Source organism: Zalophus californianus, chromosome 13 (genome assembly GCF_009762305.2).
Source record: "Zalophus californianus isolate mZalCal1 chromosome 13, mZalCal1.pri.v2, whole genome shotgun sequence".
In the NCBI taxonomy this organism is placed as follows: Eukaryota; Metazoa; Chordata; class Mammalia; order Carnivora; family Otariidae; genus Zalophus; species Zalophus californianus.
In genome coordinates this window covers 43271318-43289904 of record NC_045607.1, presented here as the reverse complement: position 1 = coordinate 43289904, position 18587 = coordinate 43271318, and the positions used below count along the sequence as shown (strand labels likewise).

General features: G+C 36.9%; 1 protein-coding gene and 1 pseudogene across 1 annotated transcript in view; one reads left to right on the top strand and one right to left on the bottom strand.

The window, feature by feature from the left end:
- LOC113934127 (RNA exonuclease 1 homolog) overlaps positions 1-17698 on the bottom strand; it is a 40327-nt gene extending 22629 nt beyond the window's left edge. The window contains exons 1-3 of the mRNA XM_035723475.1: positions 17546-17698; positions 5590-5686; positions 924-1073 (exon numbers count right to left, since the gene is read on the bottom strand). Coding sequence (XP_035579368.1) covers positions 924-1073; positions 5590-5686; positions 17546-17698 — 400 coding nt within the window. The remainder of the gene's footprint in view (positions 1-923; positions 1074-5589; positions 5687-17545) is intronic.
- On the top strand, positions 11214-11990 carry LOC113934670 (annotated as a pseudogene).
- Positions 17699-18587: the final 889 nt, after the last annotated feature.

Genomic DNA, 18587 nt, shown 5'->3' with positions numbered 1-18587 from the left:
GGTAACTACTATTATCCAGAACTGGGAAAACCAAAGCTGGGGGAGGTTAAATGACTTATCCACATCCAACCAGCATCCAAACCCAGATCTGCCTTCCTCCTTCGGAGCCCATGTTCTTAACTGGGGTAAGGGTTTAGGAAAAACAAACAAACAAAAAAGGTATCACAAATGGTGAAGATAATCCTGAGAAAAATTCTAAAGATACCAAAGATAAATATTTTGTAGTCACTGAAAAATATTCCTGCAACTGCATTGCAAACTTGAATGGACCTAAGATTTGACAGTTGTGGTGTTAAGTATCCTATATTTTCTTTTTTTGGCGGGGGAGGTAACCATACCTAGCATTTAGAGAAAACGTGTAATAATAATACCAACTGTAAATCTTCTTTTTTAAAAAGATTTTATTTATTTAACAGAGAGAGAGACAGCAAGAGAGGGAACACAAACAGGGAGAGTGGGAGAGGGAGAAGCAGGCTTCCCGCGGAGCAAGGAGCCTAATGCGGGGCTCGATCCCAGGACCCTGGGATCATGACCTGAGCCGAAGGCAGATGCTTAACGACTGAGCCACCCAGGCGCCCCCTCAATTGTAAATCTTTTGATAAGAATTCCTAATGAAAGGATACAAAGTATTCAAAACATGACACTGCATATATGTATGAATAGTTAGGAGTAAGGACTCTAGAATCAGAGTCCTTGGGTTCAAATCCTGGCTCTACCATTTATTTTCAGAGGGATCTTTGACAAGTCATTTGACCTGTGAATGGACGTAATGCTCATACTTACCTGAAATGATTAAGATTTAATAAAATAAATTATGAAAATAAGATATACTACTTAGATACTTGAAGTGGAAAGGAAAATAATCCTTTCAGTGTTCCAACCTTAGTAAGTAGCGAGGATCATTTTCGGTCCCACATACTTACTGTCATTTACAAGTGCTTTTGTCATGCCTGAGGTGAAAAGAATACTTCCTGGTTTGTCAGGGTTGGGCTGGGGATAGTTATTTTCATGTAACTGTTCTTCAGTTAGAAGGTAGTCTTTCAGATGTCTGTAGAGAATAATTCCTGTGAGTACTAAGAAAAAAAAAAGGACTGTTCAATAAAATTTAAATAGCATGTTTTAAATAAGGAGTGGTAAGGTTAGAGTCTACTAACCCTTCCAGACATGAAAAGCCAGGATGCTGATTAACATTCGGTAAGAGAGTAGCCTAAAAGAATCCGAGTCTCCATATCCTCTGACCAAAATAAATACACACACACACACACACACACACACACACACACACACACACACATATAGACATCATCTGATGTCCTATACTTTGGATAAGAGAAGGGAAAGTAAGAATCAGATCAGTAATAGCTAGTGCATATGCCAAACTATCCTAATGACTTTGATTTAAACTTTATATTAACCCAGAAGGGCAAACATATTGACCTCATTTTTATAGACGAGGCTCTAGAGAAATGAGGACACATGACCAAGGGTACACAGCACAGCTGATATACAAACTCAGATCCTCTGGTTCCAAATCATGCTTATTGATTCTTAATAGTCACAGAGATAAGAAGAGTGCAAAAGTTTACAAGCAGCAAACATGGTGTCTTTCACACAGGCAAAATCCATGAGTTCAAGGATCTCTTCCCAACATCACTAACCCTTAAATCCCCTCATACTAATGGATTCTTAAAATTTCTATTATTTAAAACTGGCAGAATTTGCTAGACCACCTTTGGCAGACCCTTTTGTAAAAGGAAGAATTCTCCTGTGTGAGAAGTATTAGGAGATTCTAGAAGACCCTACTTTGTTTCAGACAAGTACTTGGAGGACAAGTACTACCACTGGTTTTATTGAAAACACAACCAAATTCAAGTAACACCTTTTCTCTAGCTTCTTGCTCCTGGAAGTTTGTTATAAATTCAGACTTTGAGGCTGTTCCCAGACCCGTTGAAGCAGAATCTGTATTTTAACAAGATTCCCAGGCAATTATATGCAAGTTAAGTTTGAGAAGCACGACTCTTGCTGGCTGGATATATGTTAACTCTCACCCTGTCAAAAAAAAAAAAAAAAAAAAGAGGTTGAGAATTCAAATGCTGCCTAAGTAGAGCCCATTTTTTTCATGTATTTATACTAATTTTTTAAAAGGATATCAAGTATGCACGGTCTGCAGGTGATCCTTCATAAACAACAGTTTAATAATTGCATTATGCTGCAATTAGTTCTCCTTTAAGGTGATAACAGACAAGGGTCTGTCATCATTACACCTAGCTTACCACTTTTCTTCTCATTTTCAATCCAGTTGTTTTGTTGCTGTTACTGCTTCCAGACACATCTAGAACATACAAGAACTTTTCTCCTGAGACCATGAATTATTATTGTCTGCTTCATAAAAAAATACAGAACACACAAAAAAGGTGTATAGCATAGTCAAGACTTTATTTTTACCTTAAAACAAGCACCCAACAAGTGAGACCAAATACCTTCATAACCGATTCCAACTTGAGAAAAAAGTTAAATTTACTGAACTACTAAAAAGGTCAGGGCTTGGGCGCCTGGGTGGCTCGGATGGTTGCCTTTGGCTCAGGTCATGATCCCAGGGTCCAGGGATTGAGTCCCACATCGGGCCTCCCTGTTCCTTGGGAGCCTGCTTCTCCCTCTGCTTCTCTCTCTCTCCCTCTGTCATGAATAAAAAAATCTTTAAAAAAAAAAAAAAAGTCAAGGCTTCATAGTTTCCAAAGCTAATATATTTTGTATATTGGCTAGAGTATGTCTAAATGTGAGTCAATGAGTTTTCATCATATTGACTACAACTCTAACAATTTGCAAATCATTTCTATTTCCATTGCAAATATACAAAATATGTACTTAGACCTCTATGTTCAATTTCTGTGTGCTACATTTAATATGAAAAGAAGGGGGGAAGTTAGAATACTATAAAAATACTAACCTAAGCGATCTTGTATATGTTTTTAAATTTTTTAAAAAAATTTTTAAATTTTATTTTATTAAGTTTTTTAATTCCAGTATAGTTAGCATACAGTATTATATCAGTTTCAGGTGATTAAACACTTGCATACATCACCCTGTGCTCATCACAAGTGTACTCCTTAGTCCCCATCATCTATTTCCCTCATTCCCCCACCCACCACCTCTCTGGTAACCATCAGTTTTCCTCTCTATAGTTAAGAGTCTGTTCTTTGCTTTGTCTCTTTTTTTCCTTAGTTCATTTGTTTTGTTTCTTAAATTCCACATACAAGTGAAATCATATGGTGTCTATTTTTGACTTACTTTGCTTAGCATAATATACTCTAGATCCTTCCTTGTTGTTGCAAACAGCCAAGATTTCATCCTTTTATATGGCTGAGTAATATTCCATTGTGTGTATATATGTATGCGTACATATATGTGTGTATATAAAATATAGTGTATGTATATATCTTCTTTATCCATTCATTTATCGACACTTAGACTGCTTCCATTATTTGGCTATTATAAATAATACTGCATTAAACATATATGTGCATATATTCTTTTGAATTAGTGTTTTCTTACTCTTTGGGTAAATACCCAGTAGTGTGATTACTGGGTCATAGGGTAATTCTATTTTTAATTTTTTTAAGGAACCTCCATACTATTTTCCACAGTGGCTGCACCAGTTTGCATTCCCACCAACAGTGCACGAGGGCTCCTTTTCCTCCACATCCTCAACAACACTTGCTGTTTCTTGTGTTTTTGATTTTAGCCCTTCTGACAGGTGTGAGGTGATATCTCATTTGATTTATATTTCCCTGATGATGAGTGATGTTGAGCATCTATTCACGTGTCTTTTGGCTATCTGTATGTCTTCTTTCAAGAAATGTCTGTTCATGACACCTTGTATATTTTAATGCACGTTTAAGTCTACTTCAAGTGCGGTATGTTTTTTAAATGCCATAAAGAAATTATAAAGTTTTTATATTCTTGAAATTAGAACAGCCTTTGTAAGCATAACACAAAACCCAGAAACCAAAAAGGAAAATACCTTCTATATTATTAAAAACTTAATAAGGCTGAAGTATCAGCAAACTGAGGAAAACATCTGCAGCGCATTTAAAGGAGATATGCAAAAAGTTGTTGCAGATGATGGGCCAATAACAAAAGGGGGCAGAAGGATGCAAAAAGGAATTTCAAAAGAGAGAGGAAAAGGAAGGTCTTCATAGTAATAAAAAAAGACTAAAATAACTTCATTTCTGGCCTATTCTTTCACACTCTGAAAGAGGATAAATGATTAACTTTTGCAAGGTGTGAAGACAAATACATATACTCCTACCTTATTAGTGGGGGATGTAAAGGGCAAACATTTTCTGGAGGCAGCAATATTTACCAATTTTAAACATGCAGACCCTTTCTGCTAGCTACTCTGTGCAAGGAATTTATGCTAAGGCTATATCTGCTCTAGTATGAGGAAATGTCAGAGTTCACACTCCATTAATCACAGAACTTATGGTAGAAAAAACATGTAATCAACTTAATACTCAGATCATTTGTTTCATCTGTATTACACATTCCACACAATGGAATATCAGTACTATAGGTTCTATACAATCGACTATCAAGTAGTCATTAAAAAGCATGATACAGATCTAGATGTTAACACAGATTCTAGGTTGACTAGAGACTTCTATGATACCTTATTCAGTGAAAAAAGTCAGACCATACATAAAATGACTGTATTCATTTAAATCATTAAAATATATATTTCTGTATTCATTATATAAGGGTCTATATAGGAGATTTCGAAGAAGGTTGGCTGTGTTTTGGGTTTTTTTTTTTTTTTTTTAAAGAGACAGAGCATGCGTGAGAGTAGGGGAGGGGCAGAAGGAGAGGGAGAGAGAGCATCTTAAGCAGGCTCCACACCCAGCATGGACCCCAAAATGGGGCTCAATCTCACCACCTGAGATCATAACCTGAGCTGAGATCATAACCTGAGCCGAAATCAAGAATTGGATGCTTAAACAACTGGCCAACCATGTGCTCCTAGCTGGTTGTTTTTTTTTAATGCTTTTCTGTATTATTTGAATTCATGCTATGTATTCTCAGTGAGGGTGGTACTGCCCCTGAGCAAACAAAATTGGCTCTTGTGGAATAAAAAAAAAAAACCATAGCTATTAAAATGGTATGTGGCTCTCCAAAACTCAACCTTACCCAACAAAATATTATCCCTTAATACTTAATCTTACTGGGGATTGGGGGTGGGGGTGGTAGAAAAAACAATGTCTAAAAAGAGGCCTGAGGGGGAACAATAATGAAAAAAAAACCAAACTAAGAAATACTCTTCCATGTGGAATGAGTTACTTTTATAATAAAAATCAAGTTTAAATATCTTTGTGATAACCACTCTTGAGGAGGCTATATTCCTTTGTCTAATTTCAAATTTAATTTGTTATTTTCAATCAAATATCCCACTTGCACATTCTACTCAAGAGAGTATTTTAAAAATACATTGCACTGGATATCTAAAAACAACCCTGCTAATGAAAACACACGTTCAGTGTCAGGTATTCATCACAAGTTTTTATCTTACCACTTGATTAATTAAGAAGAAATTACCTTGATGTCTCAGCTTCTTAAGAGTATTTATTGCTATGTTCACATACATATTTCTACTGCCACAGTGTTCATAAATGGCCTTTTCTTCTATTTTAGCCTAGAACATGAAGTGAATAATAAAAAATATCAAATCTAAAGTCTATGGATAATAAATGTCATTTATGATATAATGGAATAAATATGGCAAACATTTAACTCAAGGGATGGGGCAAATGGCACAAATAAAAACGCATTTTTGGGCTTATGGTTTTTGAGAGAAAAGAAAAAAATAAACTTATCCCATATATCAAATCCAAGAACTAGATACTGATTGTCACAAACTAAAACCACAGTCTAGAGTGCACAGTGCAAAAAGCCTACAGTGTATATAAATTCATTTGATTCTCAAAGGGAGCCCCTAATGTATCAAAGGCATATACCATTATTCTCATAAAAAGGTGAGGAAACTAGGCTCAAATTGCTAAAAACTTTGCTTAAGATCATACAGCAAAGGGAAGACAGGATCCTCTTTTCATTACCTTTATTTTGTACGTTACTTCTCTAAAACTATAATTATTATTTTTATACCAGGACTCATTAACACAGGTCAGTAAAAGAAAAAAAATGATTTATGACAGAAACAAGTAAAAGGAATAAAATAATAATAAATAGTGTATTCTATTAATACTTTATTGAGCACCGAGTATGTGCAAGTTTGGTATCAGCTCATTAACTATTTTCTCGATCTTCATTGTGATTCTGTGAGCATGGGTGTCATCATCACTGATATATGAGGCTCAAGAAAAAGTAAATATCTTATTGTTGCAGAGCTAGTAACTGAATCCTGGTGTGCCCAAACACAAAAGAAAGACTCTTCTCACTACACTAAACCTCATAGAGAGAGAGCCATGGGTAGGGTTGGGGGGTGAGTGGGCGAGGATAGAAAAGAAAAGGTAACATTCCTGTGTAAGAGACTCCTTTTTTGTTTGTCTTTGCTTTTCCATTATTCTTTAACCAATATAGAATCCTAGAAGAGACAGACTTCCGGAATGGCAGAACAAGAACCTTCATGAACTCACCGTCCCATTAAAATAATAAGAATACTGGCAAAACAACCCAAAGTGACCATTTCAAAACTCTGAAAATTAACCAAAGTCACAGAACAAACTGAAAATGATCTAAGAGAAGCTCCTGAACCTCGGTAAGACAGTGGGGTCTATACCATCTTAGCTTCAGGCTTTTCCCACCCCCTACTCCCCACCCCCCAGCTTACTGGCATGGCGGTAAAAAGTTGGCAGCCTGGTAGCCAACAGAGGACAGATTTCTCTTATAGCTACACAATCAGCATCATCCCCAGAGCACAGTCAATATTTTGTCTGAAGGAACAGCTCCCTGGAAAGTCTCTATTCCCAAGGTGTTGCTGGTATTTGACGTGACTCAAAACTCAGCTCATGGGGGGAAAACCCCTATTCCCAGGGTGCTACTAAAACAATTAGCAATTGGGTGGCAATATGGCAGCTACCTAAGATTATGATTCCCCTTTGCCATTGGGCAAAGGGGAACTTGGTCAGGAATTTTTTTAAAAATCGTGGAGACCTATATGACCATAAAGAACTTTGAAGAGCTCTAACATATTCCTGGGGTTTAAAAGGTGGCCCAGGAAAGACCTGAGAAAAGAGAAGGCCTTATAAGGCTGTTCTTGAGGCCCTGGCACAAGCAGGAAGTAAAAGTTAAGGCTATCGACAAACTGCCCTAAGTTTTAGGGCATGTCTTTTCACACAGAGCCCCTTGGCAAAGGGAGGAAGACATACAGACAAGGCACTGAAGAAAATTTTCTAACCAATCATTGGCTGACCAGTAGGTTATGCTGACAGAGGGTGACCCCACTGAAGCCAGCCTTAAAAAATAAAAGCAAGAACTTAAAAAACAATGCTACTAGAGAACTTAGTGGCCATATACTGAAAGGAATACAGAACCTACAGAATTAGTCCAGGGCGCCTGGGTGGCTCAGTTGGTTAAGCGACTGCCTTCGGCTCAGGTCATGATCCTGGAGTCCCAGGATCGAGTCCCGCATCGGGCTCCCTGCTCAGCAGGGAGTCTGCTTCTCCCTCTGACCCTCTTCCTTCTCGTGCTTTCTATCTCTCATTCTCTCTCTCTCTCAAATAAATAAATAAATAAATAAATAAATAATTAGTCCAGTAAAGTCACTAAATAAGTAGGTAGCAACAAGGAAAACACAAAAATCTAGCAACAACAACAAAATATATCTGACACCAGGGTTATCACAATGTTCTATTTAACCATACAGTTTTCAACAAAAAAATTATGAGTCATGTAAAGAAAAAAGTATACCTCATATAGAAAAAAAAAAAAAGACAAGAGAAAATGTCACTGAGGAAGTCCAGATTTTGGACGTAGTAGGTAATAGGCAGACTTTGTAAATATGTTTTAAAAATGAAGGAAACCATGTTTAAAGAATGAAAGAAAATGGTGTCTAACCACACAGAGAACAGGAATAAAGAGAAATTTAAAAAATAAAAAAAAATTAGAAGTTCTGTAGTTAAAAAGTGTAAAAATTGATATGAACAATTCACTGTCAGGGCTCAACAGGTACACTAGATCGTTATTTGAATCCACATGAGAAGTAAAGAATATTGGCAAATATAACTTTATAGGAAAATATAAAAGAATAAATGTGTTTATAATCCTTTTCTACTTTAACAATAGAATAGAGCAATAATTATAAAATTGTGTCAATAAGCTTATAATATATAATGTTGCAAACTGTATGGTAATAATGTATAAAGGAGGGGGTAGGAAACACACTGGGAATTTTTGTATATTATTGAAATGAAGGTAGTTTTAATCTGAACTAGATTGTTATAAATTAAGATGGTAACTGTAATCCTCAGGGCAAAAACTAAGACAGTAACTAAAAATACATAGCCAAAGAAATGACATGGACATTTAAATGGTACACTGGTCTACTTAACACAAAACAAAGCATTAATTATAGAGAAAATAAAAAGACACAAGACATACAGAAAACAAATAGCAAAACAGATTATGTAAATCCTCTTGCTGGCCATTAGTTATTAAATGTAAATTGATTAAATACTCTAATTAAAAGACAGAGACTAGAAGAATTGGGAAAAATATACTTAACTGAATACTGTCTATAAGATAGACACTTTAGATTTTTTTTTTTTAAGTAAACTCTACACCCAACAAGGGGCTCGGACTCATGACCCTGAGATCAAGAGTTGCATGCTTTACCATCTGAGCCATCCAGGCACCCCAAGATAGACTCTTTAGATTCAAAGAACAAACTGGTTGGAAGTAAAAGAAAAAAGAAGTACTTTATAAGTAGTAAAAGATATTTGGAGTGGCTATACTAATATCAAAGTAGATTAAAAAAAATTTTTTTAATTTAAATTTTAGTTAGTGAACATACAGTGCAATATTGGTTTCTGGAGTAGAATTCAATGATTCATCCCTTACATACAACACCCATTGCTCATCACAAAAAGCTCCCTCTTTAATACCCATCTAGCCCATTTTCCACCCACTGCCCTCCATCAACCCTCAGTTTGTTCTCTATCATTAAGTCTCTTATAGTTTGTTTCCCTCTCTCCTTTTTTCTTTTCCCCCTTCCCATATGTTCATCTGTTTTCTTAAATTCCACATAAGTAAGATAATATGGTATTTGTCTTTCTCTGACTGACTTATTTTACTTAGCATAATATATTCTAGCTCCACTCACATCATGGCAAATGGCAAGATTTCATTTTTTTTTTTGATGGCTGAGTAATATCCCATTGTGTATATATACCACATCTTTATCCATACATCAGCTGATGGACTTTTGGGCTCTCTCCATAGTTTGGTTATTGTTGATAATGCTACTATAAACATCAGAGTGCATGTACTCCTTTGAATCTGTATTTTTGTATTCTTTGGGTAAATACCTAGTAGTTCAATTTCTGGATGGTACGGTAGTTCTATTTTAAACTTTTTGAGGAACCTCCATACTATTCTCCAGAGTGGCTGCACCAGTTTGCATTCCCACAACAGTGCAAGAGGGTTTCCCTGTCTCTGCATCCTCACCAACACCTGCTGTTTCTTGTGTTGTTAATTTTAGCCATTCTGACAGATGTGAGGTAGTATCTCATCATGGTTTTGATTTGTATTTCCCTGATGATGAGTGATGTTGAACATCTTTTCATGTGTCTGTTGGCCATCTGGGTGTCTCTTTGGAAAGTGTCTATTCATGTCTTCAGCCCATTTCTTAACTGGATTACTTGTTTTTTGGGGTGTTGAGTTTGATAAGTTCTTTATATACTTTGGATACCAACCCTTTATCAGATAGGTCATTTTCAAGTATCTTCTCAGCCCATTCTGTAGGCTGAGCTCTTTTAGTTTTGCGGATTGTTTCCTTTGCTGTGCAAAACCTTTTTATCTTTTTTTTTTTTTAAAGATTTATTTATTTATTTGAGAGAGCGAGAATGAGAGAGAGAGTACACGAGAGGGGTGAGGGCCAGAGGGAGAAGCAGGCTCCTCGCCGAGCAGGGAGCCCGATGTGGGACTCGGCAGGGAGCCCGATGGGGGACTCGATCCCGGGACTCCGGGATCATGACCTGAGCCAAAGGCAGTTGCTTAACCAACTGAACCACCCAGGCGCCCAAACCTTTTTATCTTGATGAAGTCCCAATAGTTCATTTTTTGCTTTTGTTTCCCTTGCCTGAGGAGACATATCTAGTAAAAAGTTGCTACAGTCAAGGTCAAAAGAGTTTCTGCCTGTGTTCTCCTCCAGGACTTTGATGGTTTCCTGTCTTGCATTTGGGTCTTTCATTTGTTTTGAATTTACTTTTGTGTATGGTATAAGAAAGTGGTCCAGTTTCATTCTTCTGCATGTTGCTGTCCAGTTTTCCCAAAACTGCTTGTTTAAGAAAATATCTTTCTGCCATTGGATATTCTTTCCTGCTTTGTTGAAGATTAGTTAACCATACAGTTATGGGTCCGTTTCTGGGTTCTTTATTCTGTTCCACTGATCTATGTATCTGTTTTTGTGCCAGTACCATACTGTCTTGATCACTACTGTAATGTAGCTTGAAATCCAGAATCGTGATGCCTCCAGTGTTGTTTTTCTTTTTCAGAATTGCTTTGGCTATTCAAGGTTTTTTTTCTGGTTCCATACACATTTTAGGATTCCTTGTTCTGGCTCTGTGAAAAATGCTGTTGTATTTTGATAGGGATTGCATTATATGCGTAGATTGCTTTGGGTACTATAGACATTTTAACAATGTTTGTTCCTCCAATCCATGAGCATGGAATGCTTTTCCATTTTTTTGTGTCCTCTTCAATTTCTTTGATAAGTGTTCTATAGTTTTTGGCATACAGATATTTAACCTCTTTAGTTAGGTTTATTCCCAGGTATCTTGAGACAAAATAATTTTTAAATAAAAGCTGTTACTAGAGACAAGAGAGTCATTCCATCAGGGAGACATAGTAATTATAAACAAATATGCCTCTAATAACAGAGCACCAAAATACAGAAAGCAAAAGTGGACAGAACTCAAGTGAGAAATAACAATTCAACATTAAGAATGGAGATCTCAAGTTTCTCTCTCCTCCAGCCACCCAAGATGCCAAAAGGGAAGAAGGCGGCCCTGGCCCCTGCTATTGTGAAGAAGCAGGAGGCCAAGATGGTGGTCAGTGCCTGTTTGAGAAAAGGCCCAAGAACTCTGGCATCAGACAGGAGATCCAGCCCAAAAGGGACCTCACCCACTTGTCAAGTGGCCCTACTACATTCAGCTGCAGTGGCAAAGGGCTACTCTGTATAAATGTTTAAAAGTGTCTCCTGCGATTAATCAGTTCACGCAGGCCTTGGACCACCAAACAGCTACTCAACTGCTTAAGCTGGCCCATAGACCAGAGACAAAGCAAGAGAAGCAGCAGAAATTGTTGGCCCAGGCTGAGAAGAATGCTCCCAGCAAAGGGAATGTCCCCACTAAGAGGCCTCCTATCCTTCCAGCTGGAGTTAATACTGTCACCACGTTGGTAGAAGACAAGAAGGATCAGCTCATAGTGATCCCACATGATGTGGGTCCAATTGAGCTGGGTGTCTTCCTGACTGTACTGTGTTGTAAGATGGGGATTCTCTACTGCACTAACAAGGGCAAGGCCAGGCTGGGGCATCTGGTCCACAGGAAGACCTGAACCATTGTTGCCTTCACATAGGTTAACTTGGAAGACAAAGGAGCTCTAGCTAAGCTGGTGGAAGCCATCAGAACAAATTACAGTGACAAATATGATGAGATCTACCACTCTGGGGAGGCAACATTGTGGGTCCAAAGTTGGTGGCTCACAATGCCAAGTTGGAAAAGGCAAAGGCTAAAGAACTGGCCACCAAACTGGGTTAAGTGCACACTGTTGAATTATCTGTACATAAAATAAAAAGTTCTTTTTCAGCCAGTGTCAAGGAAAAAAAAAAAAAGAGAGAGAGACACTTCAATACTCTATTTCAATAATGGAAACAAGTCAGATGGTGAAGAAAATAGAATATTTCAACAACACTATGAATCAACTACCCCTAGTGGACATCTATAGAACACTCCATGCAACAACAGAATATATATTCTTCTCAAGCACACATGGAACATTTTCCAGAATTGATCTTGTGTTGGGCATAAAAAAAATCCTCAATAAATTTAAAAGGATTTAAATCATACAAAGTGTGTTCTCTGACCACAATGGTATTATATTACAAGCCAACAATAGGAAATTTGGGAAATTCACAAATATATGGTAATTAAATTATATGACAGGGCAAAGAAGAAATCACAATGTAGAGTTAAAAACTGAGATGCATATAAATGGAAACACAACATAGCAAACCTGTTGGGATACAGCTAAAGCAGTGATTAGAGAACAATTACTATTGCAAATGGCTTTACTAAAAAGATCTCAAATAAATAACCTTGCCTTCCATCTTAAACTATAATTTTAATAGCAAACCAAACCCAAAGAAAGTAGTAGGAAGGAAATAATAAAGAGTGGAAATAAATGAAATAAAGAATTTCCTAAAAGAGAGAGAACTAACAAAACCAAAAGTTGATTCTTTGAAAAGATCAACAAAATTGACAAAACTCTGGCTAGGCTGACCAAGAAAAAAAAGAAAGAAAGCTCAGATTACTAAAATCAATAATGAGAGAGGAGGCATCAGTACAGAACTTACAAAAATAAAAAGAATTATAATACTATGAACAACTATATACCAACATATTAGAAAATTTAGATGAAATGGGAAATTCTAGAAAAAATAAAACCTCCTGAAATTGACTCAAGTATACACCAAGAGATGAATTATTAAAAAGAAATTCCTACAAGCCCAGACCTCACTGATGAATTCTCCCAAATATTTAAAGAATTTTTTAAGAAGGAATTAATAGCAACCATTCATAAAATCTTCCAAAAAATAAAAGAGGGAACACTTTCCATCTCATTCTATGAGGCCATTATAACCCTGAGACCCAAAAAAAGAAAGTTACCACAAAGAAAACTATAATGTCCATCAATAGAGGAAGAAAATGTGGTATCACATGTAATAAAATATTATTCAGCTTTCAAAAAGAATGAAATTCTGATATGTGCTACAACATGAGTCAACTTTGAAAACATTATACTAAGCCAACAAAGCCAGACACAAAAGGACAAATACTGCATGAGTCCACTTAGATGAGGTACCTGGAGTAAGCAAATTCACAGAGACAGAAAGTAAAACAGAAGTTACCTGGAGCTGGGGGCAGAGAATGACAAGTTATTCTTTAATAGATACAGAGTTTATGTTTGGGATAAAGAAAAAACTCTGGAAATAGTGATGATGGTTAAACAACACTGTGAATGTACCTAACACCACTGAATTGTGCACCTAAAATGGTTAAAATGGGAAATCTTACGTCACGCATATTTTATCACAATAAAAACAACAGTAATATTTTAAAAAGAAAATTACAGACTGGTGTCTGTTAGATCTGATTAATATTGACATGAAAATCCTCAATAAAATTCTAGCACACTGAATCCAGCAACATAAAAAAGGATTATACACCATGACCAAGGGGGTTTATCCAAGAAATGCATTAGTTTAAGATAAAAACAACACACACACACACACCCCCAAAACCAAAACCAAAAACCAACCCACAACAATATAATATACTACATTAATCGAATACAGGACAAAAACTGTATGACATCTCAAGAGATAAGAAAAATGTATTTAAGAAAACTCAACATGGGGGCGCCTGGGTGGCTCAGTTGGTTAAGCGACTGCCTTCAGCTCAGGTCATGATCCTAGAGTCCCGGGATCAAGTCCCACATCGGGCTTCCTGCTCAGCGGGGAGTCTGCTTCTCCCTCTGACCCTCTTCCCTCTTGTGCTCTCTCTCTCTCATTCTCTCTCTCTCAAATAAATAAATAAAATCTTAAAAAAAAAAAAAAGAAAACTCAACATGATAAGACACTTAACCTAGGAATAGAAGGGAATTTTCTCAACCTGATAAAGGACATGTAAAAATAAAACATCCCACAGTTACTACTGTACTTAATGGACAAAGACTGAAAGCTTTCCCTTTAAGGAAAAGGAACAAGACAAGGATGCCCCCTCTTACCACCTCTCCTCAATATTCTACTGGAAATATGTGCTAGGGAAATTAGGTAAGAAAATGAAATAAAATGTATCCAGATAGGAAAGGAAGAAGACTATCTCTATTTGCAGATGATATGATCTTGTATAAAGAAAATCCCAAGGAATTCACTAAAAAATAATACGATAAACAGGTACTGCAAACTTTCAAGATACAAGATAAAAATTATCAATTGTTATTTTTATATGCCAGCTATGAACAATCTGAAAATAAAATTATAAAAATAATTCCATTTACAATAGTACTAAAAAGACTGTAACACCTAAGAATAAATTTAACAAAAAAGTTCAAGACTTGTCTGAAAACTATAAAACACTGTTGGAAGGAATTAAAAGACCTAAATGGGAAGACATTCCATGTTCATGGTTCACAAGACTTAATATTGTTAAATGGCAATCCTTCACAAACTGATCTGCAGATTCAAGGCAATCAAAATTGTAACTCAGTATTTTTATAGAAAATATAAGCTGAACCTAAAAGCTATACGTAAATGTCAGGGACCAAAACAGTTTGAAAAATTTAACAAATTTGGAGGCGTCATGGTTCCAACTTCAATACTTACTACAAAACTACAGTAATGAAGATTGTGTGGTACCGGCACAGGGTAGAAATAAGACCAATGGAATAGAATCTGAGTCCAGAATTTATGGCCATTTATATTTAATATTTATGATCAACTGATTTTTGACAAAGATGACAAGAAGATAAAGGGGGGAAGAATAGTCTTTTCAACTATGTGCTATGACAACTGAATATCTGTTGCAAAAATCATCTAAAAAATGGATCATATGCCTAAATGTAATAACTAAAACTGTAAAACTCTGAGAAAAAAAATAGGAATAAATCTTTGTGATTTTGGTTTCTTAGATAGGATACCAAAAGCACAAGGAACAAAGAAAAACAAATGAATTGGAATACATCAATATAAAGAACTTTTTTACTGCAAATAATACCATCAAAAATTGAGAATACAGTGCAAAGAAAAAATATTTCCAAATGGTGTATCTAAGAGACTTGCATCCAGAATATATAAAGATCTCTTAAAACTCAATAAAAAGACAAACAATTCAAAATATGTGCAAAGGAGCTCAACAGAAATATCCAAGAAGATATCTAAATGGCCAATAAGCACATGAAAATATGTTCAATATCATTAGTCATTAGGGAAATGCAAATCGAAATCACAATCAGATACCATTTCATGCCCACTAAAATCAGGCTACACAAAAAGACAGATAATAACAAGCACTGGTGAGGATGTGGAGAAACTGGAATCCTTCACATTGCTGATGGGCATATACAACACTGCAGCACTCTAGAAAATAGCTTGGCAGTTCCTCTAGAAGTTAAATATGGAATTGACATATGACTCAATAATTCCACTCCTAGATCTATCAAGAGAAATGTAGTCATTTGTCCATGCAAAATCTTATAATGTCCATTTACATACAAATGTTCATTATTAATAGCCAATAAGAGGAAATAACCCAAATGTCCGTCTACTGATGGATGGATAGGTATATACATAAAACAGTATTATTCAGCAAGAAGAAATTAAGTAATGATAACATGCTACAAAACGGATGACCCTTGAAAACAATATGCTAAGTGAAAACATAAAGCTGGTCACAACAGAACCCCATATTATATGACTCCTTCCTCTAGAAATGTTCAGAATAGCAAATTATAGACAAAGTAAATGAGTGGCTGCCTAGAGCTAGGAGATATGGAGGGCTGGGGAAGTGACAGCTAAATGGCACAGGGGATCTTTCTGGGGTGATGGAAATGTTTTAAAATTGCTTGTAGTGGTTGTACAAGTGCCTGACTTGACAAGTATATTAAAAGTCACTGGAATGTGCACATTAATTGGGTGAATTAATAGGGTATGTGAATTATATCTCAACAGAGCTGCTAATAAAAAGAATTCTCGAGTTCTTCCTCACTCTTAATACAAGAGCCTGTTAAGATGACAACTTCACTTACATCCCAAATATCTCTAGCACCTGGCAGCTCCCTGCTTTGTGAAGCAGCAATTTTATGGGCAGCCTATCAGTTATAAAGGTCTTCCTCCTAAGTGATGTGAAATCGGGCTCTTGTTGCATTCACTCATGGTCCATTTTATAACCTCCTAGAGCTGGGGCACCTGGGTGGCTCAGTCAGTTAGGCAACTGCCTTTGGTCAGGTCATGATCTCAGGGTCATTGTATTGAGCCCTGCGTCAGGCTCCCTGCTCAGCAGGGAGTCTATTTCTCCCTCTGCCTCTGCCCCTCTCCATCCCCCCGCTCATGCTCTCTCTATCTTTAAAAAAAAATTCAAAATACAACCTCCCAGAGCAATGGGAATTAGCCTCAATCAGAAGCCTGATGGCACCAAGTCCAATTCTAGTGCTCAGACATGTGTTTATCTAATAGTATTTAAAAGAGATTTTAACAGAACAGTGCTTGAAAGATTAGAATTCCATAAATATTGGGCTTGAATTGCCAAACTGCAATAATCAGATGGAGCTAAGTAGTGTCTCTCCCCTTCAGACTGCACTCATTCTGTGTAGTGAGCCATAGTTCCCTGACTCATTACTCACACAGTCCACACTGGTTTTTGAAGATGCACATGGGGACAGGAACTATAGTTCTTGCTACTGATTTGAAAGGTTTCATTTTGGAAAAAAGGTTTTGAGTAGGATTTGCAAACACAAATGCCTCCAAGAGACCAGGCCTGGCCCTTAAATAGGAGTAAATAGATGTATATAATAGGGAGTAGTGGGGACTGTGGTTCACTCAACAGTATATGCGCTATATAAAGGAGGGGAGACACTACTCAGATTAATATACTATTGGCCTTGATAAGAAAAGTATGGGACTAGGCCAGTTTTTATCACTAGAGTCACCAGGATACTCTTCACAACTTAAAAAAAGGGGCGCCTGGGTGGCTCAGTTGGTTAAGCGACTGCCTTTGGCTTGGGTCGTGATCCTGGAGTCCTGGGATCGAGTCCCACATCGGGCTCCCTGCTCAGCAGGGAGCCTGCTTCTCCCTCTGACCCTCTTCCCTCTCGTGCTCTCTATCTCTCATTCTCTCTCAAATAAATAAATAAAATCTTAAAAAAAAGAAGACCAGTAAAGTCCTCCAGGAACTGGTCCCACAGCCTGGTTTTGAAAAAGAAGTGAAAAGAAAATTAATGAAGTTGTTTGTTAATTGTGCCCCGTGAGTTTTTTTATTCAATGTAATAGTCACAAAGTATGTGTATCTTCAGATATACTTTACTATTCAGTACTGACCTTCTTAAGAGCCTCATCCTCTGTTTTATAAACTCGCAAATACTTCTCAACAAAGAGGCTGACATAGCATTGTCTTCCTTCCTCAGGGACTTTGGAAGAGGCTTCTGGTGTGACCAAAGCCCGCTTCCGATGAGCCGCCTTGTATTTCGGCATCTTGTTAAATACAGAATTGTTGGTGGGAGAAAAGAAAAACATGTATTTTGTTTAACATTCTTACTATATGTATGAAAGAAGTAAAACTCTCTCAGGTAAGTTCTATAGCAGTTAGATTAAAAAATAATTTCAAGTTTCAAATTCATTAAAAATAGAATGATACAAGGCATAAAATGGCCTGCACTCACAAAAGTCTGCCATGAGACTGTGGAGTCAGGGCTGCACCCTGTGTGTACCCCACTGTAGCTGACCTGAGCACTCAATTCCTCTCTCGACTTCCCACACCTGGAATCTTCGAGCTCTGATGTGGTCCTCCACTCAGCAAATAGGAATGTTTGTCACTTACCCATTCTTAAAACCAATACAGGCCCCAATGTCAGTTACCATTTCACAAAGAAAAATGCTCAGACTTAAATAAAATTTATGAAGGATTTGTGCCTACTCAATATTAACATGATGCCAGCTATCAAAAATTTTAGCATGCCTTTTGAAGAACTTATAAAGACGATGAGAGCTCTAAAATCAGTTAATCTGCCTGACTTTGGGAAGGGGGAAGCCAATGTTACACTTCTCTGGAGTTGTTGATGTTTCTCTGGAGGGAGAAAGCCTTAAAATTGACAGGTAGTTTTCTGCTGAAGAATACTTAGTAAACAGAAAAAAAAAGTAATTTCCACAAATAGGAGAAAAATAACTAAAGAGGGAAGGTTATACTACCGTATCACTGCTAGCATTATTTACTGAAGGTCTGCCTGCTTCCCCCACCCCTTCATATACATACACATGGACATCCCTCACTGGATGTTTCTTGAAAGGTATATTCCAATGTGAAACTTTCCTTTGAAAAAACTGTAGGAGTCTTAAATTCGTCCAAGCCACAGAGGTTTTACAT